This window comes from Pristiophorus japonicus, chromosome 13, assembly GCF_044704955.1.
Source record: "Pristiophorus japonicus isolate sPriJap1 chromosome 13, sPriJap1.hap1, whole genome shotgun sequence".
In the NCBI taxonomy this organism is placed as follows: Eukaryota; Metazoa; Chordata; class Chondrichthyes; family Pristiophoridae; genus Pristiophorus; species Pristiophorus japonicus.
In genome coordinates, this window is record NC_091989.1 from 87,910,979 (window position 1) to 87,937,098 (window position 26,120).

General features: G+C 46.3%; 1 protein-coding gene across 1 annotated transcript in view; it reads right to left on the reverse strand.

Moving 5' to 3' along the window:
* hydin (HYDIN axonemal central pair apparatus protein) overlaps positions 1-26,120 on the reverse strand; it is a 1,725,340-nt gene that overhangs the window by 659,746 nt on the left and 1,039,474 nt on the right. Inside the window, 6 exon segments of the mRNA XM_070897728.1 lie at positions 2,755-2,907; positions 8,486-8,660; positions 11,566-11,805; positions 13,370-13,519; positions 13,950-14,144; positions 16,802-16,929. Of these exon segments, the coding sequence (XP_070753829.1) occupies positions 2,755-2,907; positions 8,486-8,660; positions 11,566-11,805; positions 13,370-13,519; positions 13,950-14,144; positions 16,802-16,929 (1,041 nt within the window).

Genomic DNA, 26,120 nt, shown 5'->3' on the forward strand with positions numbered 1-26,120 from the left:
TGTAGTGTAGAGCAGCCCTCTCAAGAGTCAGCACCATCCCTATATGCAATGAGATCTACTTCAACTTACAGTGAAATACTCAAGTGAGATGGCCAATTCAGCAATAAGTGCAGGGGGTCTCTGGATGGCTGAAGAATTGCACAGAATTTACAGCACAGAAACAGGCCATTCGGCCCAAGAGATCTATGCCGGTGTTTATGCTCCACACAAGCCTCCTCCCTCTCTGCTTTATCTAACCCTGCCAGCATATTCTTCTATTCCTATTCTATTCCCAAGTGGTGAAGGAGCAGTGGTCTTCTCCCAACAGAACTGCCTTAACGGGACACTTTGAGCCCAAGATTAATCCTCCTGCAGATTAAAAGGATGATTGCCTTCTCACCAACGAAGATCTGGCTGGAAGCTTTCCATTCACTGCCCTCTGGGGATTGCTCACAAGCTCTGCGATGGTATTTGACAGCCTCAGTACTGCCTCAACCAGCTCCCAAATAAGCTTGTGCCTGTAATAAGTGAAGTTTAATTTAGATGGGGCAATGACAAGTTCACATACCCACCTGAACTGCGACTCAATCTCACTTGGTTTCTCTGGTCAGTTTCCCGAGGTCAGGAAGCCCGTGCCGGAGACGCAAATTTAAAGGTAAGTAAAATTCAATTGAGAAAGATCTCATTAACATCTCTTGGGATGTTAATTGCTGTGATAACTACCTGTCGGTTTGCATTAATTGACTGCGGCGTGTAGGTTACTCACACCTCTGTTAAACTCAGAGGCAGGCGCGTTGGAGCCGGGTTGCAGATGCGATCTAAAATTCACTTATTTTAACTACCCATCCGCCCCCAATCCACCCATTCCTGAGGATTAAATTTCCCCCAATGTTGCAGGTTTCATATCTGAACTAGATATTCTCTCAGGTTCGGCAGACACTGCATTCTTTATGGTGAAGAGTTTATATTTAATATCCAATCGCGTGATCCAGGAACTGTGGCCATAACAATGAAATTACTTGTCACATCAACTGGATGCTGTAGTCCCGCACATGTGCTTCTGCAACTGTAAAATGGTGGAGTGGTCATGCTTTAGTGAGATAAGGGCAACTGTTCATCAATGAGCTGGTTTATTTTATCATTACACTCCTGACTGCTGGCATCCTGTCCTTCTGGCACTCATATCAGTAATACTAGCCTTGCTTCCATACTTTAGGCTGACCCGAAGACCTCCCACTTTTAATGGGGAAAGTAAGGCAGCAGGCCTTGCTATTGTAATGCTGTGCCTGTCCGTACTTTGGGCCCAGTGATATACTTTAGGGAGTACCAAACCTGCAAATTCCACTATCTAGAACAGCTCCAAGTCACACACCATCCTGACTTGGACATATATCGCGGTTCTTTCATCGGCTTACGGTCACCTGCTTTTGGTCACCTGCCCTAATTTCTCCTTGTGTGACTCAGTGTCAATTTTTTTTGTCTCATTGTACTCCTGTGAAGCGCCTTGGGACGTTTCACTACGTTAAAGGCGCTATATAAATACCTAACAGCACGATGGGAGTGCCTTCACCACAGCGAATGCGGCAGTTCAAGCAGAAGGCCCACCACCACCTTCTCAAGAGCAACTCGGGATGGACAATAAATGCTGGCCTTGCTAGTGATGCCCACATCCTGAGAATGAATTAATGAAGCACTACAGGGGTGGAGACCAGACAACACGGGTCTTGTCCCATTTTTCCCCCTTCACTGTGCCTAGGAACTGAGCGTTCCCCGGGCAAAGAGGAAAATCACCCCACTTAGGTACTTACCGCACTGTATTTGAGGTAGCACTGGAAAAGGAGCACGCAGTGTCCACCAGTATGCTTGAGACCTTCCGCGGCCGGTGGGCGCCTGTAAACTGGATCACGCTATTATATGCCATTGTCATCATCATAGACAGGCCCTCGGAATTGAAGAAGACTTGCTTCCACTCTTAGAATGAGTCCTCAGGTGGCTGAACAGTCCAATAAATGCACAGTCCCTGTCACAGATGGGACAGATAGTATTTGAGGGTAAGGGAGGGTGGGACAGATTTGCCGCACGCTCTTTCTGCTGCCTGCGCTTGATTTCTGCATGCTCTCGGTGACGAGACTCGAGGTGCTCAGCGCCCTCCTGGATGCTCTTCCTCCACTTAGGGCAGTCTTTGGCCAGGGACTCCCAGGTGTCGGTGGGGATGTTGCACTTTATCAAGGAGGCTTTGAGGGTGTCCTTGTAACGTTTCCTCTGCCCACCTTTGGCTCGTTTGCTGTGAAGGAGTTCTGAGTAGAGCGCTTGCTTTGCGAGTCTCGTGTCTGGCATGTGGACAATGTGGCCTGCTACGTTAACGACGCTATTATATACCATTGTAGGTGGCTGCTCATTGAGGCACTGATAGCAGACAGAGAGAAGCTATTTCCTCTCGCGGGAGAGTCCAGGAAAAGGTGGTATAACCTTAAAATTAGAGCTGGGCCGTGCACGGGTGATGTTAGAAAAAACTTCTTCACACAAAGGGAAGTGGAAATCTGGAACTCTCTTCCCCAAAAAGCTGTTGAGGCTGGGGGAAGGGGGGGGGGGGGTTCAATTGAAAATTTCAAAACAGAGACTGATTTTTGTTAGGTAAAGGTTTATGGTGCCAAGGTGGGTAAATGCTATTAAGATACAGATAGGCCTTGATCTAATTGAATGGTGGTGCAGGCTCGAGGGGCTGAATGGCGTACTCCAGTCCTATGTTGCAAATGGCTTCTGACCTCTCCATACCTTTAGCCTCTGTTGCTTTCTCAATCGCTTCATTCTCAGACTCCTTTCTGACCTCCGCTGCAGGGCTTACTGTTGGCCTTGAAGGTAATTCATTTTCACTGGCTCGTCTGGAGAAATCTCGAACTGGCAAATCCCCTTCACTCTCTTTCACATCTAGCGGGAAATCAATCACAGTTCAAGTTGAATTCGTAATTCAAAATTAAACAGTTACAGATTGTGATAACATTTTTGAATCCAGCAGATTTCATTTTTTTGTCAATTAGCTAGCAATTTATACCTTGAAATTAATATAGAGTGAGACTCAGGTAATTGTTTAGTAATTGCGAGGAAATAGATGTCAGGGCCAATATTCCTCTCCCAGAGCACTCCCCCAAGGGGGGAAACCAAATCGGTCTTCTCATGTCAGCCTCTGAGTCAGATAGTCGTGGGTTCAAGTCCCACACCAGAGACTTGAGCACTAAATCCAGGCCGATACTCCAGTGCAATACTGAGGGAGTGCTGCACTGTCGGAGGTGCCGTCTTTCACATGAGGCGTTAAAACTGAGGCCCCCCTCAGGTGTACATAAAAGATCCCACGGCACTATTTTGAGGAATAGTATGGTAGTTCTACTTGGCATCATGGCCAATATTTATTTCTCAACTAACATCACGAAAACAGATTATCTGGTCATTTATGTTATTGCTGCTCGTGGCAGCTTGCTGTGCGCAAATTGGCTGCTGTGTTTCCTGCATTAAAATAGTGACTATACCTCACAAATACTTCATTGGCTGTAAAGTGTTTTGAGACATCCTGAGATATTGAAAGAATATAAAAATGCAAATCTTTCTTTCATTCACTCAATTAGGTATACAATGGTGCACTCTTGTGCAAAGGACCAGAGAGGAGGAAGTCCAATTGTCGCCTGGACTTTAAAGGCAGCAGAAAAATTAAAGGGAGAAATCAAATGGAATCCTCCTTGAAGACCGTTAAATTTTAACGCTGATAGGGCAGAATTTTTATTGTGAGAGCTTCTGATGAATGATGGTACATTTTTAAATTCATTACTGGCTGGCAGAAGCTGTGATTTGCATATCTTTATTTGAAGGTTCCATTCCTTGTGAATAAGCTTGTGCTGGCTGCTGTGTCGTGGCTGGGATGGTAGCAGCACCTCCAACAGGAGCTCAGGTGCCACTGCAGTCTGCCTTGAAGGAAGCTGATGCATGCAGCTGATGCATGGTGCCATGCACTGGGTGGAGGACCATGAAAAAGGAGCTTGGGGATGAAATTGATGGGGGAGAGGAGGGTGATGACTTGATTGTGAGTCTATCCTTTTATTCAAGGCATGATGAAGCAATTGTGTAATTAGGAGGGCAGTATTCCTACTCTGTGATAGGGGAACAGTGGCTTAAGAACATAAGAATTAGGAGCAGGAGTAGGCCATTCGGTCCCTCAAGCCTGCCCCGCCATTCAATGAGATCATGGCTGATCTTCTACCTCAACTCCACTTTCCTGCACTGCCCCATATCCCTGGATTCCTTTAATATCCAAAAACATATCGATCTCTGTCTTGAATATACTCAAAGACTGAGCCTCCACAACCCTCTGGGGTAGAGAATTCCAAAGATTCACCACCCTCTGAGTGAAGCGGTTTCTTCTCATCTCAGTCCTAAATGATCGACCCCTTATTCTGAGACTGTGACCCCTGGTTCTAGACTCCCCAGCCCGGGGGAAACATCCTCCCTGCATCTACCCTGTCAAACCCTGTAAGCATTTTGTATGTTTCAATGAGATCACCTCTCATTTTTCTAAACTCTAGAGAATATAGGCCCAGTCTACTCAATCTCTCGTCATAGACAATCCCCCCATCCCAGGAATCAGTCTGGTGAACCTTTGTTGCACTCCCTCTATGGCAAGTATATCCTTCCTTAGGTAAGGAGACCGACACTGTACACAATACTCCAGGTGTGGTCTCACCAGGGCCCTATATAATTGCAGCAAAACTTCTTTACTCTTATACTCAAATCCTCTTGTAATAAAGGCCAACATACCATTTGCTTTCTTAATTGCTTGCTGTACCTGCATGTTAACTTTCAGTGATTTGTGTACAAGGACACTCAGGTCACTCTGAACACCAACATTTTCCAATCTCTCACGATTTAAAAACATATAAGAATTAGGAACAGGAGTAGGCCATCTAGCCCCTCGAGCCTGCTCCGCCATTCAACAAGATCATGGCTGATCTGGCCGTGGACTCAGTTCCACTTACCCGCCCGCTCCCCATAACCCTTAATTCTCTTATTAGTTAAAAATCTATCTATCTGTGACTTGAATACATTCAATGAGCTCACCTCAACTGCTTCCTTGGGCAGAGAATTCTACAGATTCACAACCCTCTGGGAGAAGAAATTCCTTCTCAACTCGGTTTTAAATTGGCTCCCCCGTATTTTGAGGCTGTGCCCCCTAGTTCTAGTCTCCCCGACCAGTGGAAAAAACCTCTCTGCCTCTATCTTGTCTATCCCTTTCATTATTTTAAATGTTTCTATAAGATCACCCCTCATCCTTCTGAACTCCAACGAGTAAAGACCCAGTCTACTCAATCTATCATCATCATAAGGTAACCCCCTCATCTCCAGAATCAGCCTAGTGAATCGTCTCTGTACCCTCTCCAAAGCTAGTATATCCTTCCTTAAGTAAGGTGACCAAAACTGCACGCAGTACACCAGGTGAGGCCTCACCAATACCCTGTACAGTTGCAGCGGGACCTCCCTACTTTTGTACTCCATCTCTCTCGCAATGAAGGCCAACATTCCATTCACCTTCCTGATTACCTGCTGCACCTGCAAACTAACTTTTTGGGATTCATGCACAAGGACCCCCAGGTCCCTCTGCACCGCAGCATGTTGTAATTTCTCCCCATTCAAATAATATTCCCTTTTACTGTTTTTTTTCCCAAGGTGGATGACAAAAAATACTCTGCTTTTCTATTTTTCCTACTAAAGTGGATAACTTCACATGTCTCTACATTATATTCCATTTGCCATGATCTTACTCATTCACTTAACCCATCTATATCCCCTTGAAACCTCTTTGCATCCTCCTCATAACTTACATTCCCACCTAGCTTTGTATCATCAGCAAACTTGGATATAGGCTTGGGAGAGGCCCAGGTGAATGACTTCAGCAGCTGTCAATGAGACAAGTGGTTGTTTCCTGTTAGCAAACAGAGGTACAGCACTATTCAGTTGCAGAATGGAGGAGAAGATGAGCGCCCATTTTTCAGGTGTGATTTGAGTAAATTATCCCTATATTCTTTAGCCTGCTTGCTGTAGAATTAACTAACTGCTATCATGTTTTAGCTGTTAGGGTGAGGCTGACAGATGAGAAAGAACGATTTATGATGGGTTGAGTTCTCTTGCACAGCTCCTTCCCGTCCCAGTACTGGAGCCAGTGTCCCTGGAACCCCTCCCTCTAACACCAGTCTTTCAGCCAGGTATTTACTTTACTGATCGGTTTATCCCTATGCTACTTAGCACGTGGCTTGGCCAGGGTTCCCACTGCTGACGGTTGCTGTTGCTGCCATATCTTCACACTCTTCCCTTGGAGAATAGTGGAAAGTAGGTAAGGATTCGCAGGCAGATCAACAGTCTGACAGGATGTGACGTGAACTCTCCTTCCATGATCGTAACTGTCATGTATCCTACATGGTTACTGTTTGTACTATTATAAAGTGTGGCACCAGAGGGCACTGCAGTGGGAGACTTGCACGTTACCTGTACAGGTGTGCCTGGCCTTGTGTAAAAGGCAGGCCACCAGGTGTGATCCTCACTCTGGAGTTATCAATAAAGGACTAAGGTCACTACAGTTCAAGTACAACACATTGCCTCGTGGAGTCATTATCAGAGCATCTAAAGACATAACAGTAACCGTCTATATATCATCAATAGGGTGGTTAGTCCTGTATGGCAAAAGTGTTTTTATGGGCTGCCACAACCCATATGATAAGAGGTAGGGGCCATCCACACCGACTGGACGTGAGCATCCGGCTGGATGTCAACCCAGAATTCAGAGCAAGAGCTGCAGTCTCCACTTGCCAGGACTGCGTTGATTGGAGTTCAAACCCGGCACCTTCTGACTCTGAGGTGGGAATCATCATCATCATAGGCAGTCCCTCGAAGCGAGGATGACTTCCTTCCACGCCAAAAAGGGATGAGTTCACAGGTGTTTCAATGAAGGACCTAATATTCCAGATCCTGAACTACATCTTGAAGGGTGGAAGATGCCTGTGCGTGGATTTTTTTAATGTGTGGTGGCCGTTGCACACCAGTCACCACACGGGCTTGACAGAGCTAGGTCTTGGTCCAGTGGCAAGGGTTAACCACGACAGACCGCTCGCTCCCCGGGAAACGCTACCACTGACCAACGCTTTATTCATTTCACAAACAATGAAGCAGTTTCTACGATACTGGCTACTGAAAAATAATACCCTGAAGTTGGGTTTCTTGCGCATGCAGGCCTCTTTGAGGGAATAACTTTTGAGTTCCATGCACTTATAATAGAAATATTGATCTTTGGAAACCTTCATGATGGTGTTTAGCTTCAAGGATATGTGGGCATCACTGGCAAGGCCAGCATTTATTGCCCACCCTGAGTTGTCCTTGGTGGCAGAGGGCCTTCTTCTGAAGTACTCTTAATTTTCACAACAGAAATAAAATGCAGTCGAAAAAAAAACTTTTGATGTTGAGTAATTCACTTGTTGTCTACTCTGGTTTGCTCCTTGAATATAAACGTAAAAATGACTGTTTGTGATATTAGCATACAGACACTCAGCACGTCAGGATGACAATACATTGTCCACTATTTTGACAGCGGTTTAACAAACAACAAGAGTCTGGTATGGCTCAGGCTCACAGCACAACAACAACATTTGTATAGCCCTTTTCACCTAGTAAAGCATCCCAAAGGTGCTTCACAGCAGCGTAATCAGACAACATTTGACACCGAGCTACAAAAGGAAATGTTAGGAAAGGTGACCAAAAGCTTGATCAATGAGCTAGGTTTTAAGATACATCTCTAAAGAGAAGTAGAGAGATGGAGAGAATTGTAGAGCTTATTAACATGTTTATTTTATATCGGCGCATGGCTGCAGTGAAGAAAGAAAGATTTGCATTTATATAGCGCCTTTCACGACCACCGGACGTCTCAAAGCCAATAAAGTACTTTTTCTTTGGTGTGTAGTCACTGTTGTAATGTAAGAAACGCGGCAGCCAATAATGCACACAGCAAGCTCCCACAAACAGCACTGTGATAATGACCAGATAATCTGTTTCTGTGATGTTGGTTGAGGGATAAATATTGGCCCAGGACACCGGGGATAACTCCTCCGCTCTTCTTCGAAATAGTGTCATGGGATCTTGTACGTCCACCTGAGAGAAGCCTCGGTTTAACTTTGCATCCGAAAGACGGCACCTCTGACAATGCAGCACTCCCTCAGCACTGCACTGGAGTGTCAGCCTAGATTTTTTTTTATGTGCTCAAGTTCCTGGAGTGGGACTTAAACCCGCAACCTTCTGACTCAGAGGTGAGTGAGCCACAGCTGACACGGACACAGTAAAATAGAGAACAGAATTACATTATACAGTACCAACATGCTAAGTATTGATAAACTAATATCGCTTACAATAATTTCTACGCTACAGTTCCACACTGAGAGGGGCTGATTTAAAATCGTGCAGTTTATTTCTGAGCACGTACCACTTTCGTCTCCAGTGGCCTCTGGGCCTTTACTCTTTGCTTGCTCCAGTTCTTCTTGGATTAGGGTCTGTTCCTTGTAGTATTCCAGTAATTCAAACGGAAGCCTCTCGCCGGGTTGTCTTGGGGGCAGCATCAAGGTGTTATCTGAACTGTAACCCTTCATCATCCTCAGAACCTTTCAGGATAAAGATACACCAGAGGGCTCAGCATTAAAGGATGTTTCAAAACATTAAGAAAAAAGGGCTTTCCTTTAACAAAAGATGAGCCAGCGAGCAGTGCAACATGTAGCTGGTTTAATGTGTTATACCTGCCATTCACTGCAATGCCAGTCCACTAGCTCAGTCCCGCCTGCCATCAGCTACAGTGGGTAGTGTCCAGGAGCTTCGGGCTCCCAGATATAAGAACATCAGGAATAGGAGCAGGAGTCGGCCATTTGGCCCCTCGAGCCTGCTCCACCTTTCAATAAGATCATGACTGATCTGATCTTGGACTCAGCTCCACTTCCCTGCCCGCTCCCCATAACCCTTGACTCCCTTATCATTCAAAAATCTGTCTATCTCCACCTTAAATATATTCAATGACCCAGCCTCCACAGCTCTCTGGGACAGAGAATTCCAAAGATTCACAACCCTCAGAGAAGAAATTCCTCCTCATTCCCATTTCAAATGGGCGACCACTTATTCTGAAACTATGCCCCCTAGTTGTAGATTCCCCCACAAGAGGAAACATCCTCTCTGCATCTACCCTGTCAAGCCCCTTTATTTGTTTCAAGAAGATCACCTCTCATTCTTCTAATGAGTATAGGCCCAACCTGCTCAACCTTTCTTCATAAGACAACCCACTTCATCTCAGGAATCAACCGTGAACCTTCTCTGAACTGCCTCCAATGCAAGTATATCCCTCCTTAAATAAGAAGCCCAAAACTATGCGCAGTACTCCAGATGTGGCCTCACCAATGCCCTGTACAGTTGTAGCAGGACTTCCCGCTGTACTAACCGCCATGCCGCCTCTGCCATCTTCACAAAGTCACTTCCGGGCAGCCAGAACATTCAATCATCCTGATCTTATTCTGATCTCAAAGGAGGTGTCCCGGCAAACTATAGATTCCGATGGTACACAACCACCTTCCCAATCTCTTTCAAACACATCTCCAAAATAGTTCACTGGTTTCCTGCCCTCATTCCTTTGAAGCCATTCTTTAAAGCCATTTTTCCCAAACTGAAACCGCTCAAAGTGGGATATTGCAGATTTAGCAAATTTAAAATCCTTGACATTTAGCGCTGATTAATGCACGTGTTAAAAAAGTTCATGATCGATAACAGGAATTAAGAGACAACTCCTTGATTTCTTAGCTATTTGTAATGTATATAATGACTCGAAAGACTTGTTACTGTAAACTCACTCAGGTGTAAACCTAGTTCAACTTTATTCGCGGCCATGAGTGCGCACATGACATGGTACTCGCTCTTATATACCAGGGCCCGCGCGCACGCACGTACAGCCCGATGATTTCCCCCTGCGCCCCCTGCTGTCGAGTGACCCCAAGCATTAATACCATCATTATAGGTGGTCCCTCGAACGAGGATGACTTGCTTCCACACGAGTTCACAGATGTTTCAATGAAGGACCCGATGTTCCAGTCCTGAATTCCAATTGAAGAGTGGAAGATGCCTGTGCATGGATTTTTTTAATGTCTGGTGACCGTTGCACACCAGCCACCACACGGGCTTGACAGAGCTAGACCTTTATCCAGTGGCAAGGGTTAACCAGGACTGGAAACCTGCTCTGCTGCATGGACCGAGTGCACACACATATCGCAGTGTGGACTGGCCCGTGCTGCCCCTGGGCCCTCGCCTCTTCTGGGCGCCGTACCGTCAGTCGCCGCACCTCCGCCACGATTTCTCGTCACTTCTCCGCCACAAACTCTCGCCGCACCTCCGCCACAAATTCTCACTGCTCCTCCGCCACAAACATTCGCCAAATCTCAGCCACGATCCCTCATCACTCCTCCGCCCCGATCATTCATCGCAAGTTTGCCATGACCTTCCTGCTCCTCTGCTGAATCAGGACCCCGCCAATGCTTCTGCCCACACTCCAAATGACGATCTGGGTCCTGATGACATCAGTCGCAGTCCCAGTCGTCCACCTCAAAGCCGTCACACATTTGTGTCTGCTCGCGCTGGAAGCTGCAGTGGCATGCTCTAGCTCTTATACTCCCGACCTGCGGTGGTGTCCTCTCGTAGGTCGGGGTGACCCACGATGTCCCAGGGCCCAGCGCTCCAGCTCTATACTCCCGACCTGCGGCAATACATAACACTATTGGTAGCCTATCATTTTAGAGCAAACAAATTTAATGGGGAAGTGTACGCATATAAAGTCACTCTTAATCTTAAATGTTGTAAAGGTGCACACACGTCTGTCTCTTAACCTGCCTTTACTCCCATGCTTAGTTTAATAATAGTTAAAATTATATTAGGTTATATATTCACAATCCAAAACAAAACTTAGCAACACACTTAAAAACAGCACTCTTAAAAGCATAATACAGCAGAACCCTTAGTGACTCAGAGAATAAATGGGCCGCCCAGGGTGGTAATGAACAAAGTGTTCCTATTCTGTGCTGAGTTAACTGATCTCAGCCAGAGCAGCATCTCTGCGTCAGGGTGGAGAAAAATCCCCCTCCTGACCTTATCTGTGTGTGTGGACGGGCTCAGAGTTGGGTTCGGGGCTGGGCTGGGGATGTGAGTGGGGATCAGGAGTGGGAATGGTGGTGGGGATGAGGACGTGGATGGGGACGGGGGTGGAGTGGAGATGGGGGTGCGGAAGGGGCTGGGATGGTGATGGGGGGGTGGATGGGAATGGGGTGGGGGTGGGGATGGGGGTCAAGGTCGGGCTCGGGCTCGGGGTGGGGATCGGGCTTGACGTCGAGGTGAGACTCGGCTGCGATGAACTGGATTGAATGAGAATGGGGCGGGTTGTATTAGGGTGGGTGATCTGCTCCGCCTGTATATGACTCAGTGAAGATACAAATCTTCTATTACATCTCTCAGCAATGCCACAATTGACAGCTCTCCACAGACCTTTTCTTCCTCCAGGTGTTTATCATCATACTCCACTGAATAGAACTCAATGGGGAAGCTGCTGGGGTTCTTTACAATTACCACCCCCTCCACCTCTGGGCTGTACGGTAAAATTGGGCCCAGTTCCAATAAACTGGTCGAAAAGTCCAGGATAGGCTCCAGCCCTTGGCCCCTGGCCATGATCAACACCCGGTTACTGCTCTGTGCAAAGCTCACCACCAGACGATGGTTATAACGTTTCTGCCGATTAAAAAATAAGCCGCAATCAGATCTCATATTGTTATGAATGGTTATATTTAGCTGCATTGTCATTAATACAAACCCTCTTTCTGTTAATAATCACACTACTATGAAGTTGTTACTTTACTTATTAATATTATCAGGCTATAATATATTCAAGATGTCTCAAGAGTTTTGATAGAGTAAATAGGGAGTTACTGTTTCTACGAACAGGAGGGTCGGTAATCAGAGGACACAGATTTATGGTTATTGGCAAAAGTACCAGAGGCGAGATGAGAATTTTTTTTACACAGCAAGTTGTTACACTGCCAGAAAGGGGAGTGGAAGCAAATTCAATAGTAACTTTCAAATGGGACTTTACGAGGCTATGGGGAAAGCAGGGAGTGGATCTAATTGGATAGCTCTTTCAAACAGGCACGATGAGCCGAATGGCCTCGTTCTGTGTTGTATGATTCTAGATGCTGGAAAAGAATAGCTGATCCATGTCAAACCAGCCTATGGAATCCTCTTCTTCGTCCTCTGTTTCCCACGTAGGGCTGTGGATGGCTCAGTGGGTAAATCATTACAGGCCAGGATCAGTGCTAGATCTGTACTAAGTTAGCAGTTCTCAGTCAGGGATAATGGAGTTGTTTCTATGGACTGGGAAGGCATCGGAAAAGCCGGATTTCAGCGCACAATGCGCATGCGCTGAAAACCAGCTTTTCCGATCTGTTAAGCTGGAGCTCGGCAGATCGTAGCCAAATCGGGAGCGAGGACATTTGTACAGGCAAGATTGCGATATTTACCCATATCTTGCCGGGAAATGTCCTCAAAAATCTTGCGCCTGAAAAAGCATAGCCTATTTTTACAGGCGCAAGTGTTTAAAAACACACACAAACACAATAAAATTAAAATTCAATAAACACATTGTACTGTTAAAAACTCTGCCCACTAAGGTAAGTTTATTTGTAACCCGAATTACAAAACTTTAAAAAAAATCGGAAATATATTGTTTTTTTTCTAAACTATTTATTAACTTTAATTTCAATTAAGTTTAATTATGTGAGGTCTGTTTTTTATTTTTTATTAGTGTTTGTTTTTTTCCCCATTAATAGCACTGAGAACTCGTATTTACGCGGGTCTAAGTGCTATTAATGAGAACCTGTGAACTACCTACCTGATTGGCTGAGCAGTCACAATGACTGCATCTTCTGCATCGGAACCCTCTGGGCGGGAGCGCGCTTCGCAGCGCGGGAGGAGAAGGCCTCCCCACCGGAATCTAGGGTGCCTCCTAGACCAACAGGTAAATTTGTTAAAAAAACCTCCAGCGCGGAGGCAATTGGTTGCGGGAAGACCCCCAGAGGAATTTCTGCCCCAATGTAGGTTCCTGTTCAAAGTGTTGCAAACTTTGAAATGTACAAGCTGCCTTGGTGGCTTTTTTCCCTTCGTGCCCTGAGGGAAGCACTAAGTCTGTGCTCAGCAACTGCACTGTGATCAGAAACTCGCGATACTGACACACGTTTCTACCAGAAACAGCATTAGAAATTCTATTTCAATGCTTATTCACACTCTCTGAGAAACTCACCTCCTCGGCAGGAATGAACGTCACCTGCACGTTGACTCTCTCCCCAGCGCCTAGCACACCACAAGGGGGCAACATAAGAAACACATTGCATGGCGGCTTCAACTCCTTCAGTAGTTTGGATCGCAGGTGCAGGGGAACATGCTTATCGAGCTGTGCAAATCACAAAAACCAAAGCTGCATTAACAATGTGACTAGCGGCAGATCAATAACATTCATTTACATTGAACTGCATTGAATTTTACAGCAAAGAAACAAGCTTTCGGCCCAACAGGTCTATGCCAGTATTAATGCTTCACACGAGCCTCCTCCAACTCTATCAACATATCCTTCTATTTATTTCTCCCACTTGTGTTTATCCAGCTTCCCCTTAAATGCATCTATGCTATTCGCTAAAACCACTCCCTGTGGTAGTGAGTTCCACATTCTCACCACTCGCAGGGTACATAAGTTTCTCCTGAATTCCCCACTGGATTTATTAGGACTATCTTATATTTATGACCACTAGTTTTGCATTCCCGCACAAGCGGAAAATACTTTGACATTTACATATTACTGTAAAATAGAAACAAACTCTGTTCACCTTTTCCTTCACAATGCTGGTATCAGTTAAAAACCATTCACAGGCAACGTCCAGGTGGTTGTAGAGCTGGAGGGTTATAACCTGACAGTGCCCACACTGCACGGTGCCAAAGTCCAGTTGGTCACTGGAGACAGTCAGGCCTGGCACAGTCACTGTAGCATGCAGGGTGACATTCACTGTGGGCCCACCTACAACCTAAACAAAGCATTACAAGTACACGCAACTGATTCAGCACAGATCAACAATCTCCCCCGCCACTGAACCAGAATCCATTACAGATGCACTTAAGTAGCAAATATCTTAGGCTCGTTTGTTGCTTTCTAAGTGTATTCTCCCAATCAATTTGGCCACAATTGAAATAGACAGCAATTTGCCAGAAAGAAAGAAAAGAAACGCAGCAGCTAACTTGCGTACAAGCTCCCACAAACAGCAATAATCTGTTTTTTTTGTTATGTTGATTGAGGAATAAATATTGGCCAGGAAACTGGGGATAACTCCCCTGCTCTTCTTTGAAATAGTGCCATGGGGTCTTTTACATCCCGAGATTTCTTTTGGAAAACTGGGGAAAAGACAGTAGGAGTACTACAAATGGCCTCAGTTCGGCAGGGAAAATTCAACTCGGGTTTTCACACCTGATCACTATCCAGTCAGATCTTTTGGTAGACGTGCGTGTGTAATCCCCGAGTAAGAATTGGACCAGGCTCTGTTCCGATGCCTTCAATGATAAAGTAGCCTGCAAATACTATCTAGATTGGCACATGAGGAATTGTGTCACGAGCGAGATACCACAGCAAATGTCACCTGTGGAACTGTAACACCAGCAGCAGGTAAGACGTTCAGGAGAGGAGGAGGAAGGAAGGAGGGGGGGGGGGGGGGGGGCAGAATTGGCAAAAATAAATAAGCAAGTGTAAAGAATTAAAAATTGAACTTTAGTTGTTCTTATAGATTCCCCACATATTGGGTATATGCAGGTACCCACGCAGGAGCAGCAAACTGCAAAACCTGTGGTTGGGGCAATCGTTGGTGATTTTAGAACTGACCGCACTTTCCCACCCTGTAAAGACAGGAGTTATACAGACTACCGATCTGGTGTTTAGCACCCACCTCTCAGTGATGTTGCGATCTGGAATGTACTGCCTGAAAGGGTGGAGGAAGCAGATCCAATAGTAACTTTCAAAAGCGAATTGGATAAATACTTGAAAAGGTAACATTTGTAGGGCTATGAGAAAAGAGCAGGAGAATGGAACTAATCGGATAGCTCTTTCAAAGAGCTGGCAGGGGCACGATGGGTTAAATGGCCTCCTTCTGTGCTGAATTATTCTATAAAATTGGCTAATGCCCCGGTTGGGGATGGTAGCCTTTCCTAGTCCAGCCCCGGAAGAGAAATTGGGGTCACTGCCCCTCATAGGAAATGGAGCCAATGTCGCGCGCTCCACTTCTTCTCGGGGTGGGATCGGGGGTGCTACCCGGGCGCATTGTAGAATGGGTGCTTCCAATATTTGTTTCCTCCCCACAGCTCCCTGTCGGAATGGGAATTGTGTCTCTCCAGGGAAGTCGAAAATGCCACTTGGGAGGAAGAGGGGGTTGGGGGAGACTGCAGTGCTTCACTATGGCAGGAGTCAGAAGATAGTGTGAGAGCATGAGCTGCACGGTGACTCATCAGCACCATCACAAATTATCCCTGGCGTTGGCCTATCCTTCAGCTGGAGCAGCTTTCAAGAGGGAACTGGCTGAACCTGTGGGTAGCAGACTCAGGGAAGTGGGCAGTACTCACCGATCAGCTGTTGATGTCGGACACCGAACCTGGAAGGCAGCTTACATTGTATACTGCCAATCTGGTTATATTTGTCATAAACATACTTTCATACATTTGTGAATCACAACAGCTGCTCATGGTCTATAAACTAGGCAGTTTCTCTGCTCACTGGCACTTTAATTTTAATCAGAAATATGTTTCCAGTGCTTTCCAGTGGAGCTTGCTGTGCGCAATTGGATGCCACGTTTCCTACATTACAACAGTGACTCCACTTCAGAAGTACTTCGTTGGCTGTAAAGTGCTTTGGGATGTCCTGAGGTTGTGAAAAACGCTATATAAATGCACATCTTTCTTTCTTTAGTGCTCTTGGCTCTCCTCTGGGTAATCAGCTTGTATCGCACATTTATCCCAGCCAGCCATGGTTAATTTCCCACTCTCAGCAGCTAGCTTAATATCCACTGCTGTTACTTTTTCTGCTTGACTGGCTATTAAGCCACTTGCGAAGTGGGAAAGAAGCAGAATGATAGTCAACTGAAATTGGCCAAGTTTCGCATGCTAAGTTTCCCCGGCTCATAAACAGAGGAGATTATATTTGGAAGCATTGCAGTGATAATTATCACCCAAAAATAAGATTAAAACATTCCAAAAAAATAATCCAAAGCAGATATGACACCTGCGAGAGAGGCGCACACAGGATATTGTCCCGGCATCTGCCTGTGCTGTTTTCAATCACCCAACTGCGAGAGTTGTATGAGAGGTGTCAGAATGACTCAACTTTTGATCTTCCTCCCCACACTGTGGGGAGCCTGTGACACTACAGTTAAGATCAAGGAACCTCACCATGTGAAGAATCACAGGTGCCAATCATTCTCTGGCATGTGACACAGAGACCACCCTTACAATTTGGTGGCATTTTGATTCACAGCAGCTAAGTTTATGCAGGGATGACAGATCCAGTGTTCCTGCTTTATTGCCATTAACCTACTTTTAAAGTGAATGCTGCCAGACCAAATAACATATCCCACTAACCTCAAATGGTTCTAATTCAAAACTGTAAAACTGGACTTCTGAAAAATAGGAGTGATGTTTTACGCACCTGTATTGACATCAAAGCTTCTGCACATCCAGTACTGAGGTGTGCATGAAGGGGGTCAAACCGCACTTCAAAAATCTCCGATTCACAATGGGGCAGATTCTTCACCCTGTGCAGCTCAGTGCTGAAACCTACAGCACAAAGCACATCAGACAGAGTGCGATAAACACACACATCTACAATTTATCCAAAAGGTAACATCATTAGAATCAACAATATTTGCCTACAGGACAAGGACACTAAATTTTATTTTTGTTCCAATTCACAAGTGCCTTTCCTCATAGTTGCATAACAAGAGAAAATAGAATGTATGTATCCAGGACAATCACATTGTATGCCAGTTACTGAATAATTCTGAGTGAGTTACAGGCTGTGATCTAATGGGGGGGGAGGGGGGTTTATATATAGAATAATGGATACCCGGGAGTGAGTTACAGGCTGGAATCTAATCGAGGGGTTCGGGCGGTTTATGTATATAATAATGGATACCCGGGAGTGAGTTACAGGCTGGAATTGAATCAAGAGATTCCGATTGTTTCATTTCTTTTGTTGACAGAAGCGGTTATGACAGACTTGTGTACTGCATGTTATTGATGAGTGATGAGGTACAGTGTAAGTTAGTCAACTGCCAATCCTGGGTGTGGGTGATTATGTTCGGATAATCTTTTATACCGTCAACAATTTCATGTTGCAGCAAAGACTCTGACAGTAAAATTTGACATACAATTGCTACTTGTTCTAGAGCTCCTGGGTTGAAATTGGTCTAGTGAAAACAATTATGTCCTATAGTGTGAAATTAGTGATAGTGTAAATATAATAATGATAACTGCTTGTGAGATATGTAGCATGTGATTAAACATGGAAAATAGGATTAGAATTATTGAAATCTGACTAGCTCTGGCAAATTAATTCCAGAGACTCAGGAGAAAAAAACGATACCAGTGCGTTTAAAGATTAGGTCCTGGTATTAAGGGGGACTGTTGAATACATTATGTTCATTATTAATCATTATGCTGTACTAACTAAAATCAATTTTCTGTAAAAATGTAACTATATGGGAACGGGTTAAATCCCCATGCCAATTATGATGTGTCTGGAGAAGCAGGATGTGCGTTGTGGTTGTAATGGCTCCAATGAGATTGTAACAAGGACACTGCTGACAAAAAGACACATGTTCCAAATTCTGATAGAGAGCGAACCATCGTTTATCTGAAGATGTGTACAGTGTTAAACCTGCGGACAACAGCTGTGCTGATATAGCAAATGGCTGAAGAATAATGAAGGACATGTGAAGGGAGAGTGCAAGCAGACAGATATTTGTATTCAAAGTATGCAATCAACTCTTGAATAAAAGGGCTGCAAACCAGTAAGGACATTAAGGATGGTTAAAAGCAAGACAAGGAAGAACAGACGCCGGATGTCTGATGTTATGCTCCTAGTGTGATAAGCAAGTCACAGGAACTGGTTGTAAGCAGCAAGTTATAAAAGCCCGAAGAAGATTGGTGAAATGATTGTTATCGGGCAAGAGAAGGCAGAGGCACGTGGACATGTAACCTTGCCTACATTGGCATACATTACATAACAGACTATATGTTATGTAATGTATGCCAATGTAGGCAAGATTAGCTAGTGTAAGGGGTGGTTTGCAGGGGGTCAGCTTTCCCTTCTGACCTTATATGAGCGGTTCCGAATCACTCCCACACCCTTGGTTCTAGACACGGGAATTATGAAGGGACTGTGACAGACTTGGACAGACAATCGGTTTCAAGGTAGGAAGCAGATATGGCTTTATTGTGTTTAAAAAGAAGTAAAAGGCACACCTTTAATAACACACACAGACCAATACACACCGAGGGGTACAACACATTGAATAAAATGTCAAATTACAGCCTGTGGGGAAAAGGATACAGCTTAAACTCTAAATGGGGTAAAGAGGAGAATGCAGATACATTTACACAAGTTATCCCAGCCTCCCCCCTCCCAATTCCCCTAACTAACTAAGTTATAGCTCTCAGGGTTCAGGGGCTATGCTCACCAATCCCTTTAGACAGTTGCCGGTGAATCGCGGTTTCGGGGTTCGCTGCACTTGGCCTTCTAGGCGAGCCGCACCCCGGACGGAAGAGAGGACTTCGGACTGCGTAGTCTTCGGTTGGGGTGCGTCCGTTGATGCGCTAAGTTGCGTTTTGGATGTATGGGGTAAGTACCCACTTTCTTTGGTTAGAAATAGTTTTAGTTAGTCCCTTTTGGTAATTTCTCTCCCGTTGGGTCGTTCAGAAGTAGATTGTAGAGTGGTTGCCAATTTGGTTGCTGACAACCTTCCGTTTCGTGGGCCTCGTGCTCGGTCAGTTCCTGATGAGTTCTGGTAGTTTTCTTCACTGTAGAGGAAGCAGGCTGCTTGTGTCTGTGTCTGTGTTCCAGTCTGTGCGAGTTCCAGTCTGTGTTCTGCTCGTGTCTGTGCGAGTTCCAGTCTGTGTTCTGCTCAAGTCTGTGCGAGTTCCAGTCTGTGTTCTGCTCAAGTCTGTGTGAGTTCCAGTCTGTGTTCTGCTAGTTTTTCCTTGTAAAACTGGGGCATAGATATATCCCCAAAAAAGGCTCAGTTATCTCCCATCAAATCTCTTGGGCTCTGTTTAAACTGTTCTGTCCATTGATTTTCAAATGTCTCCTTTGTCAGCAGTAACTCGATTAGGGTGTGAGAATGTGCTATCACTGGTTTTGCATTGTTTTAGGATTGTCCAGTTTCCTGACCATGATTTCCATTGTGCTTGATTGGGTAATTCGATTATCTCTTAGGGAGTGAATAGCCTGGGATCCTTAATACACGAATTTGCTTCAGAGGTTGGCCCCACCTCCTTTATTTGGTAACTCTTTTTCGCAGCCAAAATGTAGTAGAATCTTAAAATTGATATGCTCCTTCCCATAGATGTTTAGGGGATCTCAAGCTTCTGTAATTTAGGTCCATTTTGAATTCCCTTTCCTATGAGTCCAAACACTGGGGGGGGGGGGGTCTCCATGAAAGCATCCCCTTTTATCCCCCGCAGGCTTCGTCTGCCCCTTTAAACTCATTTTAAAAGCCCAGAAAGGGATTTTTCTCCTCTGCAGGGGAAAGGTACCTGGAACCTTTGCGAGATATTGGTAAATTCTACACTAGTAACTAATCATGTAATTGATTAAATATTGAAGATTAATCAAACTCCTTCTGTTCTTGGCTTGGAACTAATTCAGAATTAGATCTTCCCTTGTTTGACATATCCTGATTGAAGAGCTGACCAAGTGTCTTACATATTAGATGTCATTTGAATCAACGATCTTTGATGCATTGGGAGCTTATGTGCCGTGTGCATGGGCTGCCTCTACACCAAAAGCATTATTATTATTGAATTTACAATAGGAGGTTGAATGCAGTGCAGGTGGAGGAGCTGGGAGAAGTGCTACTGCACCAATAAATACAGCACCAACACATAGTAAAGCATCCCGAGGCACTTCACAGGAGCATAATCAGAAATAATTGACACTGAGCCAAAGAAGCAGAGAGAAGAACAGGTGACCAAGCATTTGATCAAACAGGTGGGTTTTAAGCAACATCTTAAAGCAAGGGAGAGTGAGAGGTTTAGGGAAGGAATTCCAGAGTGGATGGCCTGGATGGTTGAAGGCACGGCTGTCAATGGTGGAGCGAAGGAAGTGAGGGATTCGCAAGAGACCAGAGCTGGAGGAACGCAGTGATCTCAAGAGGGTTGTAAGGCTCGAGGGAGTTACAGAGAAGGGAGAGTCAAGGCTACGGAGGGATTTGAACACGAGCTTGAGAATTTTGAAACACGCATACAATCAGTTTCCATTATAAATGTTGACAACAGGAAGTAAGGTTTGATAGATGGGAAGTGTTTGCAGAGGCAAGATTTTTAATATATTGTAGATTTTTTCTTATCGTTTTATGTGTATTATCTTGTGACTATTAGGCATATGCAACTATATTTTCCGTGTTCTTTGCATCACCAGTGGACACGGAATACAGAACCTCAAGGATGTTCCACTGTGGTGGAGTTTCTGATAAAAGTGTTAAGTTCAGAATAACTCCACGAGACTGTGTTGTAAGCTCAAACCATTGTGACCTTGGTCTCTTTAATATAACTCCAAAGTGAGGCAGCAACGTGGTAGACTGCCTTTTATACCTGCTTGCTCCAGGGTACACAGATGACCCATAGGTCTCCCACAGGTGTGCCTCCTAGTGGCAAGTCTTAAACACAGGTGAGGTTCACATACATAACACCACTTCCCCCCCAAAGTCTTGAGTACAAGTTATTTACAGGTTGAGGCGATCTGGCGGTCTGCATTACCCGAGCTGAAATCCTGGGATGGGTGAGTTGGTCGGATCATCGCTGCACGGCAGCTCGGCTGGTCTGGTCGGACTGTCGGGCAAGGTGGGTCCATCCTCGTGGTTGACAGCGAGGTCAATTGCTGGTTGGGTGTGTGTTGGTGGATCATAGATGGTGGGGTCTTCTTCAAACTGTTGTTGGTAGTCCGTGAATCGCAGTTTGGTCTGATCGAGGTGCTTTCTGCACGTTTGCCCATTCAAAAATTTCACAACAAACACTCTATTCCCCTCCTTGGCTAAGACAGTGCTGGCAATCCATTTTAATTTAGAACAAACACCAGATCATTGACCTCAACGTCACGCGAGACCGTCACGCGAGGCCGTCGCGCGATCATGGTACACGTTATGCTTGTGACGCCGGGTTTCTATGTGATCATTGAGATCCGGGTGGACTAAGGAGAGCCTGGTTTTGAGTGCTCTCTTCATTAATAATCCTGCAAGTGGAACCCCGGTGAGCGAATGGGGGCGCATCCGGTAGCTGAGCAGGAACCAAGATAACCGGGTCTGCAAGGAACCGTCCGTTAAGCGTCTCAAGCTTTGCTTGATTGTTTGGACTGCCCGTTCTGCTTGGCCGTTGGATGTGGGCTTAAATGGGGCAGACCTGACATGCTTGATGCCATTGCGTGTCATGAACCCATTGAATTCCGAGCTGGTGAAACATGATCCATTGTCCATTGGAGAACATGGCCCTGAGGCTTTCAATGGTGGCAGTGGACGTACATGATGACATTATTATACATTCAATCCATTTAGAGTAAGCGTCCACTGCTACTAGAAACATCTTCCCTAGAAAGGGGCCAGCGAAATCTATGTGGACCCTGGACCACGGTTTGGAGGGCCATGACCACAGGCTCAGGGGGGCCTCCGTGGGTACGTTGCTCAGCTGTGAGCAAGTGTTGCATTGGTGTATGCATGACTCTAATTTGGAGTCAATGCCGGGCCACCAGACGTACGACCTGGCGATGCCTGGGTGGGTACTGTGTAGGTTGGGTATAAATGTTTCCCTGCCCTTTTTGGGCAAAATCACGTGATTCCCCCATAGGAGACAATCCGACTGGACTGACAGTTCGTCCTTGCGTCGGTGAAAAGGCTTAATTTCATCTTGCATTTCCCCAGGAACCCCCGACCAGCTCCCATTGAGGATGCATCTTTTTACTAGTGATAGCAGGGGGTCTTGGCTGGTCCAGATCTTGATCTGGCGAGACGTGACTGGTGACCTCTCGCTGTCAAAAGCCATTACCAGAAACAAGTCTGCGGGTTGCGCCATTTCCACCCCGGTGTTGGGCAATGGCAGCTGACTGAGGGCATCAGCGCAGTTCTCAGTGACTGGTCTGTGACGGATTACATAGTCATATGCAGACAATGTTAGTGCCCATCTTTGGATGCAGGACGAAACATTGGTGTTGATACCTTTGCTTTCTGAGAGCAGTGAAGTACGCGGTTTGTGGACGGTTTCGAGCTCGAACCGGAGACCAAATAGATATTGGTGCATTTTCTTAACCCCATATACACAAGCCAACGCTTCTTTCTCAACCACACTGTAGGCTCTTTCAGCCTTGTATAAACTTCTGGATGCATATGCAACCGCTTGCAGTTTGCCTGTCACATTTGCTTGCTGTAACACACAAGCGACCCCGTACAACATGCTAGTACTAAGCGTTTACATGGGTCATACAAGTAACTTGTTAGAATAGAGCAGCTTTCTGGCCTTATTAAAGGCTGTCTCTTGAGATTTACCCCAAACCCAGTCGTCACCCTTGTGTAGCAACAAACGCAGGGGTTCCAGCAAAGTGCTCAACCCTGGTAGAAAGTTACCAAAATAGTTGAGGAGTCCCAGGAACGAATGCAGCTCCGTCACATTCTGTGGTCTGGCTGCATTCTTGATGGCCTCCGTCTTGGAGTCCGTGGGTCTGATGCCATCTGCTGCAATCTTTCTCCCCAGAAATTCAACCTCTGGCGCCAGGAAAACACACTTGGAGCGTTTCAGCCTGAGTCCCCTCTGTCCAGGTTGTGCAAGTGTTTGGTGATGTTGCGACCAGTGAACAAGATGTCGTCTTGGAACACCACTGTGCATGGAACCGATTTCAGCAGACTTTCCATGTTCCTCTGGAAGATGGCCACCGCTGAGCGAATCCCAAAGGGGCATCTGTGGTACAAGAACAGTCCTTTGTGCGTGTTGATGCACGTCAACTTCTTTGATGCTTCAGCCAGCTCCTGTGTCATGTAAGCGGAGGTTAGGTCTAACTTGGTGAACAACTTCTCCCTGCTAGCGTTGCAAATAAGTCCTCTGCTTTGGGTAGTGGGTACTGGTCCTGTAACGAGACTCGGTTGATCGTTACCTTGTAGTCCCCGCAGATTCTGACCGTCGCATCGCTCTTTAGTACCGGCACGATTGGACTACCCCACTCGTTGAACTCGACTGGCGATATAATTCCCTCTCGTTGAAGTCTGTCCAGCTCGATTTCGACTTTCTCTCGCATCATATATGGGACAGCTGCAGCCTTGTGATGAACGGGCCGTGCCCCAGGAACAAGATGGATCTGCACTTTGGCGCCTGTGAAGTTGCCGATGCCTGGCTCAAATAACGCCGGGAATTTGTTTAGCACCTGGGCACACAGGGCGTCATCCACCGAGGACAGTGCTTTGATGTCACCCGGTTCCACTAGATCTTGCCTAGCCAGCTCCTGCCGAACAGAGTTGGACCATAGCCTGGTACAATCCATAGTGGAAAATCATGCACCCTTCCGTCATACGATACTTTCACTGCCACACTGCCGATAACAGGTATGAGTTCTTTGTGTAAGTGCGCAGCGTATTGTGAATCGGGCTCAGTTTGGCCTCTGTGCCATGTTACTCCACAGTTTCTCAAAAAACTTCTGGCTCATAATCGATTGACTTGTGTCCAATTCCATGGAGACTAGAATGCCGTTAAGTTTGACTTTTAACATTATCGGAGGGCTTTTGGTGGTGCCCCATACACTTCCTCCTCATCCTCCGGTTGAGTTGCCTCTCCCACTAGTTCAGCGTGATCTGCGCTGGATTGGTCGCTCTCTGCTGACTCTGCCACGTGGTGAGTCCGAGGTCGCTTGCACATTTGCTGGAGGTGCCCCATTGTTCCACAGCCCTTGCACACGTAGTGCTTGAATCGACATTGATGGGCTCTGTGACTGCCCCCGCAGCACCAGCATGGTGTTAATGGATTCACATTAGCATTCCCCAGCGGCCTCCGAGTCACCCTAGGCCTGGCCTCTGCAGTCGTGTGGGCCCTACTATGTACAGTTCTGCCTGCTGAGGGCATTATTTTATGCACAGTGCTTGCCAGTGAGCTTCGATTCTGTGAAGATATCTGTTTCGTGTTGTCGCTTGTGGATGTGAAAGCCTGGGCTATTGTGATGGCCTTACTCAGATCTAAGGATTCGGCAGACGGTAATTTACGGAGGATGGCCTCGTGGCCAATTCCGAGCACGAAAAAGTCCCGCAACATTTCCCCCAAAGATTCTGAAAATTCACACGGTCTCGCATGATGTCTTAGGTCGGTGACAAAGCTCGCCACGTTCTGACCCTCGGAACAATGGTGCGTGTAAAAGCGATACCTGGCCATTAAGATGTTCTCCTTCGGCTGGAGGTGTTCTTGAGCCAGCGCACACAGCTCTGTGTAAGTCTTGTCCGTTGGTTTGTCTGGGACCAGTAGATCTTTGAGAAGACCATATACCGACGACCCGCATGCGGTGAGGAGAATCGCCCTGCGCTTGGTCTCCATCTCAGCCGTGTCCAGCTCATTCGCCACAAAGTACTGGTCGAGATGTCGACGAAGGCGTCCCAATCATCACCCTCAACGAATCTCTCAAGAATACCAATGGTAGCCATTTTCGCATGAAAGTTCATGATCTGTATCTCATCGCCAGTTGTTAAGTTCAGAATAACTCCATGAGACTGTGTTGTAAGCTCAAACCATTGTGACCTTGGTTTCTTTAATATAACTCTAAAGTGAGGCAGCAGCTTGGTGGACTGCCTTTTGTACCTGCTTGCTCCAGGGTACACAGGTGACCCATAGGTCTCCCACAGGTGTGCCCCCTAGTGGCAAGTCTTACAAACAGGTGAGGCTCACATACAAAACAGAAAGTGTGTCGAGCCAGTATGGCCTCTCCCTTATTGTGGCAAATTTCCTGGAATCAAGCTACTTAACATATTCCTTGCAGGCTTTCAGGGCTCTACGTGCATACTTTTGGGAGCTCAGACTGAGGGAGTGGGAGGGAGGAAGCTCTGAAAAGAGTGCAAAAATAGCCCTGAGTCTCTGGTAGCCAGTGGCAATGGCCACTGTCCCATGTTGTCCAGTGTACCCGGAAGTTGGCGCGGTCCCGGCCTGCAAGATCATCAGCAGGCTGGGGCCATCAGAGGGAGTAGTGTGCGGTGGCATACAACTGCAGGGAGCAGTGCATGCTGCTGCAGGAGGGCGACGACTGCGAAGCCAGGTCACTGAATGCAATGCGGGCAGGCACAGCAGGAGGAGCGAAGGAGCGGCAAGAGTTTGCAGCGGGAAGTGACCGGGGCCCAGGAGAGGCGTGAGTTCAGGGCCCAGAAGAAGCGAGGGGCAGCACGGGCCAGCCCACACTGCGATATGTGTGCACGTTCGGTCCGTGCAGCAGAGCTAGTCTCCAGTCGTCTTAACATAGAAACATAGAAAATAGATGTAGGAGTAGGCCATTCGGCTCCTCGAGCCTGCACTGCCATTCAATAAGATCATTCCCTCAGTACCCCTTTCCTGCTTTCTCTCCATACCCCTTGATCCCCTTAGCCGTAAGGGCCATATCTAACTTCCTCTTGAATATATCCAATGAACTGGCATCAACAACTCTCTGTGGCAGGGAATTCCATAGGTTAACAACTCTGAGTGAAGTTTCTCCTCATCTCAGTCCTAAATGGCTTACCCCTTATCCTAAGACTATGTCCCCT